The sequence below is a fragment of the Squalius cephalus genome, assembly GCF_949319135.1.
Source record: "Squalius cephalus genome assembly, chromosome: 17".
Taxonomy (NCBI): domain Eukaryota; kingdom Metazoa; phylum Chordata; class Actinopteri; order Cypriniformes; family Leuciscidae; genus Squalius; species Squalius cephalus.
In genome coordinates, this window is record NC_137138.1 from 8138379 (window position 1) to 8144927 (window position 6549).

At 37.5% G+C, this 6549-nt stretch overlaps 1 protein-coding gene across 2 annotated transcripts in view; it reads left to right on the forward strand.

The window, feature by feature from the left end:
* Positions 1-6127, forward strand: part of nr6a1b (nuclear receptor subfamily 6, group A, member 1b) — a 30746-nt gene extending 24619 nt beyond the window's left edge. For both annotated transcript variants that reach the window (XM_079898510.1, XM_079898511.1), the window contains 4 exons: positions 372-626; positions 2688-2809; positions 2903-3055; positions 4719-6127. In XM_079898510.1, the coding sequence (XP_079754636.1) occupies positions 372-626; positions 2688-2809; positions 2903-3055; positions 4719-4834 (646 nt within the window). In that variant the 3' untranslated portion in view covers positions 4835-6127. The remainder of the gene's footprint in view (positions 1-371; positions 627-2687; positions 2810-2902; positions 3056-4718) is intronic.
* The last annotated feature ends 422 nt before the right edge of the window (positions 6128-6549 follow it).

The following is a 6549-nucleotide window of genomic DNA, read 5'->3' on the forward strand; positions in this document are numbered from 1 at the left end:
TTGATCACAGGAGTAAATTACATTTTAAAACATTCAAATAAAAAAGAGTTAGTTTAAATTGTTATAATATTTCACAATATTACTGTTTTTCAAATAAAAGCAGCCTTGGTGAGCATAAGAGACTTCTTTCAAAAGCATAAAAAATCTTACTGACCAAACTTAATTTTAAATATAAAATGTATGTATACCTTATTTGTGCATATATAAAAAAAAAATGGTTAAATATCATTGTTCCATTGCCAAATCAATTCTGTATTACCCTCCCTTAAACATATAATGGAAAAGGATTTTCATTTACATATAAAAGTCTTAAAGATGCTGAAAGATGCAGCTTGTTTAATTCCAAGTGTCTCTGTTTCTCATTTGTTCAGGTATATCGTGACTCAGTCGGAGCTGTTGGCTCTGCTGTGTCGTATAGCTGATGAGCTGCTATTCAGACAGATCGTCTGGCTGAAGCGTTTACCGTTCTACAGTGATCTGTCCATCAAAGACTGCACTCGTTTACTGGGGGCTTCCTGGCATCAGCTTACCCTGCTCTCCTTGCTCACGGTGCACAGCGGACAGATACTGGGAGAACTAGCCAACATCACACACCAGTACACACCGTCCGGCCTGACACTACAGAGGTGAGATATACGTATACGGCCATCAAAGTTTCCATGATATTCTATTCTTCCCTTTTTGTGCCATGTATCCGAGTGAAACGGCTTCTTGAAAGGAGTCATGACCTAGTATTACCTTGGATACCTACTGCTGTATTATAGTCTTTCAGGCCCTTCTAAAAAAGAAAAGTGGAAAAAAAATAAACACAGAGCTCCTCAGACCCTTATTTCTGAAGGCATTATTGTCTCGCGAGATCTGATGCGATATTTTGGCTGTCGTGGACAGTCATTTTAATAATGCAAATGAGGGGCGCGTTGATTGGTGGCAGGAAGGAGGGGGTTGACACCGCAGGTAACGCTTTAGCATATCATTACAAAATGACATCATGGCGCAAATTATGAATGAACCCGACCTGGCCGCGACCGGCTTCCCGGCCAGTGTATAAGTATGAGGCGCCGTTTAGGGCTTAAATCAAACTTCATTCACGCACACATATATGAAACACGCTTGCATACATACTAAGTAGTCACACATACATGTATATGAACTCTCCACGCACATACTCATATGAGACGCGAGCACACACACACAAACTCGCGCACATACTCATGAGACGCGAGCACAGCACACACACACACAAACTAGACGGCGCCTCATATATAAGCGTTAGGCAATCAATATACAATAGCCGAATTCATGATGATCTCAGTCATTTGTTGTTTGCAAAGTAACGTTAGCAGCCATTCCCCATGTTTACGTTACCTCGAAGCTAATACTCCCGCTAGCATACAATAGCCGCATTAGCAGTTAGCTGCTGTTTGTTACACAGAGTAGAGCAATAAAAACACATTCTTACTGTTTCAATTGCAGGCAAGTGTCTGATTGTTGAAAATGGCCCCTTTTTCCCGAGCTTCGATGCCAACTTCGCCTGATATTGCCTCAAATTTGTGAAGGATTCCGGCGTAAAATGTTTAGTTAGCACAGACACATAACGTTAAGCCAGTGGGAAGGGTTGTAGGAACCGCGTCATTAAAAATGCATTTAATCCACTGGTCCCTGACAGCTTGGTCCGTTCTTGGGAGAGAAAACACTTTTACATGTTGATTCTGGCAGTCAACAACAGAGCAACTCAGTGTGCACTACGTTTCTGCTTCTTTCTCGACTGAATATGAGGGGAGGAGGGGCGCCAGGGCGCACTTTCCTGCGGCAGGTCTGCGGTGTCCATATATGGTATATCCTGCCCCGTCATGACGTCAAGTCGGGGCTGAAATCAAAATCTTGCGCTGGTTTATGAACCCTGGGGTAAACGAACGCTTCACTTTTAAATATCGGCTTCCCGGCCAGTGTATAATCGTTAGGCAATCATAACATACATTGATTCTCGTGGAAAAGTGAAAATTGCAGGTCATGACTCCTTTGAACAAGAATAAATGTAGGGAGGGACTTGATTTTGTCCATGGGGAATTGATTGGATGGTTGTGTTTTGCTATTGGTGGATCTCATGTGAGTGACAGGTTGCCCCGCCCTCATGCTAAAGAAGAGATGTCGTTACAAGAGGGAGGGGAAGTTATTTTGATTAAATGTTACAAGTGCACATGAATTTCAAACAAATAATGATGTATTAAATCATGTGTACTAAATATAGTTTATAAATCCATTTTGATTTCATAGTGACTTTAACATAAAATATTTTGGTAATACTTACAATAAGGTCTCATTTATAAACATTAGTTAATGCACAACCTAATTTGAATTGACATTGAGCAATATACAGTGTGCATTTGTGTGTGTGTGTGTGTGTGTCTGTATGTTTTTTTTAAAGCATTTATTCATCTTTATTTTTTTTATTTAGCAAAAAAAGTTTGATTTTTATAATGTATTAGTAAATGTTGAAATTAGCATTAACTTATGATTAATAAACACTTAAAAGTATTGTTCATTGTTAGTTCATGTTAACTAATGTATTTAACACACAAAACCTTATTGTGAAGCGTTATATTTTATATAGAGTTTATCTGATTTTTTTTATGTGAATTATATGTGCAGAATATGATATTTATGAATGCATGCATGTGTGAGTACAGGTTTGGTGAGGATGCTATGGAGGTCATGGAAAGCTTAAATTTTCTCTTTCGTAAGTTTCATCAACTAAACATCAGCAATGAGGAGTTCAGCTGCTTAAAGACGGTCACCCTGCTCAATCAAGGTAACACACACACACTAACCCTGATACACACTGAGATATTTTTTTCCACAAGAGCAGATGTGTGTAATTTGAGTGTGTGTGTGTGTGTTGTAGATGTGGCAGGTTTGTCCAACACACCCATGCTGGAACAGTTAAGTGAACGTTACTGGTCTGTGTGTCGCGACCTGACAGAACATCTCCACCCTCACCGGCCCAAACGCTTCTCTGACATCATCACCTGCCTTTCTGAGATACGCCATACCTCAGGTGTGTATATGTATACGTTTGGAGAGAAATTGCGGATGAGAGCAAATGAACACAAAAAGATGATTTTTTTTTTCTTCTTAAGTTACACTACCATTAAAAAGTTTGGTGTCAGTAAGATTTTTTTTTTTTATTAATACTTTCATTCAGCAAGGATGAAATAAATTGATCAAAAGTGACAGTAAAGACATTTATAATGTTAAAAAATAATTTCTTTTTCAAATAAACGCAGATTTTGAACTTTTATATTCATCAAAGAATCTTGAAAAAAAAGTATCATGGATTCCACAAAAATGTTAAGCAGCACAACTGATTTCAACATTGATGATGATGATAATAATAATAATAATAAGTGTTTCTTGCACAGCAAATCAGCATATTAGAATGATTTCTGAAGGATCATGTGACACTGAAGACTGGAGGAATGATGCTGAAAATTCAACTTTACATCACAGGAATAAATTACATTTTAAAATAAATTCAAACAGAAATATTGATCAAATGAATGCAGCCTTGGTGAGCATAAGAGACTTCTTTCAAAAACATTAAAAACATCTTGAACAGTAGTGTATCTTAAAGGAATAGTTTACTCAACTCGACCCCATGTTGTATTCATAAGATTATGTAATCTGGATCATGTAATCAGATTCCAAAAAAAATAAATTACTTGTAAATTGTAATCGGATTATATTACATTTTAAAATTCGCAAAATTAGATGAAAATTATTACATGATTATATATTCATTGATTGCCAACTAGTCAAGCGGCTATAATTTCATGGAAAATTGAGAGGCAACGACATTTGACCACTGAATTTACAGAAATCATTTCACTTTTAAGGAGTGTTTTCTCAATATTGCATAACTAATCAACTCCTGATCAACACATTTTAATGATTATTCAAATTATCACTCAGCGAGTCATTTAACCATTTATCATTGTCTTGGGAAGGCTTTTGCCTTTCAAACATATTAAAATGCACAAATTAATGTAATTTCATATTTACATGTAGTTATTCCCAAACTTTTTTAGTCATTTGAACCTCTTTTGACCTAATATATTTAATAATTAAGTGAATAATTTAACAACACTTTTACATGTTCACTGTTCTCTGAAGTCTGATGGTCACATGACATGCATCTAAACAACTCAAATATTTTATCCTCGTTGATCTGTTATCAATCTGTTATTTTATTTTGACATTTGGCATATTTAACAAATTATTAGCTTTTCACGAACTCTCTAACCCCCTGCAGTTCCTTCACAAACCACACTTTGGGAAACCCTGACGTTATGTTTAACGCCCTTCACACTGTGGAATATATCTTTTTATATCAATATGCTATCAATAAGATTGTCCTATTCAAATCAATAATTTAAATGTGTTAGGTCAAAAGTAATCAAAAAGTAGTCTGAATATATTACCTAAAATATATAATGTAACAGATTACATTAATAACTACAATTTTCATCATGCAATCTGTAACGGACTACAATTTGTATGTAATCAACCCAGCACTCTAACACATTAATTTCCTTTTAATATCCTGTCGTGCAATGTATTTCATAAAGAAAATTTGCATGCTGCATGAATACGTGGTTTGACCGTGCAACCGTTAGCCAATCAAAATGTTGCTCTGCTAATGATGTAATTATTGGTTCCAGGTAGGATGATGGGCGTTCCTCTGGAGCAGCTCCCACTGCTGTTTAAGGCAGTACTGTACTCCTGCACAACCAATCAAAACCCCTGGCTGGCCAACAGCTCCGCCTCCAGGACATAAGCCTCGCCTCCAGCTAGCTGTTTCCCCCCAATGTATTTATTACATGACAAAGTTGAATGTAAAACCGTTTTGTGTGTGATTTCGAACTGTAGCAAATGTAGCAAACAACCAAATTAGATTTCAAGATGCCTGCAAAGATTACCTCAGGAACATAGCCTTTGAAGCTAAGACTTCTGAATTCTCCAGTGAAATTGAACAAAACATATGACAATTGTGTTAATTATCCAAATGAAAATGAACGCGCTGTAATCATTTGTTGAATTATGCAGCCACTAGCTATGAAATAAAATGTCCTTGTGTTACAGGATGTCACTGATGAAATATGCCAAGGTGCTGCATTTCAGTCGAGTAACAGTGTTTCTTAATCAAATGATAGCTACGTTTTGAGCTATAGGGATTTCAATTGTTAGCTAGTTGAAATGATTGACATTTCGACCATCTACAGCTCACAAGCTTAGTTCTGTTGAGTGTGCCACAAAATACACGCTGTTGATCATCGTTTCTTTGGGATGGAGACTTCCGGTAATGTTTGAGCCAGTCGCCGGGGTAATGAAATGCAATAAGCACACTCTTTAGCCCAGGTGTGTGTGTGTGTGTTACATGTGTGATTTCCTCTCACATGTGTCTGTCTTCAAGGAAGTGTGAATGTTTGAACAGGGTTTATGTGTTTGTATTTTGGCGTAGTTGTAGTTTTCCTCATTTCAGTGTTTTTTGGATCATTTGTAATCCTATTTTTGACCATGTTGATGTGTTTTAACTGTTACTAGAGGAGCCGATTCTCAGGAAGGCCTTTTTATGCGATGAGGGTTGAGTTTGATGAAACCTCATCGTGTTGTGCGGAGGAACATTCCAAGTATTACGAAACATTGGAAGAATTTTATGCGGTTTTAACCTTCCATTCCTTTGAAAGTTTACATTTCTGTTTTTTTTTTTGCCGCAGCAGCAGACAATGAGAGAATAGAGTATAGCAGCACACTCGCGGATAGCATGCGAGGCTCGCTCTGATAGATAGCGAAGGCGGGCGGGGGTGGGGGGGGGTAATAATTTTCTTTGTGCCCGCGTGTTTCTCGCTCTGTTTTGTTTCCATCTGAGGCCTTGAAGTGCCTCTGTAGTTGATGACATATAAAGACCAGGCGGCAAACGGACTGTGTCGCTCAGCTGTCTGTTTTTCTGTTTATATTCATTGTTCATCTGTTTAGAATTGTATTTTTCTTCTATGAATTTGAATGTTTACAGCATTAAAAATAACATTGTACTTTCTTTCCATTTCATAAAGAAGGCCTGATAAACATGTTTCTGTGTGTTGATTTATCATCATTGTCTCTGTTTGGTCTTTTCCACTGTGCTCTACGTTCCATCCATATTGTTTTTTCCTGGTTCTGTGGCCTTGGAGATCTAATCTAACATGCTCTATGACTGTTTTTAGACATTATGTGTTCACTTTGAGGCCATCTATGTGCTGGTGCACTGCTTAATGGTGACAAATTTAACTAGTAGATATATACAACACATGGGGCTTGTCCAAATAGCCACACTTGGGGTCTTGACTACTTGAGAGCACGTGCACATGACTGGAAGGAAGTAAGTGCGTAAGAGTGCCCTAGGTCTGAAAAATGCCAAAGTGCAGTGCTCAACACACTAAATTCACACAATCTCTAATACAGCTTCAGAACGCTATTGAGGCTAAGCGTGTCCCGTCATTCATCACGTTCAGA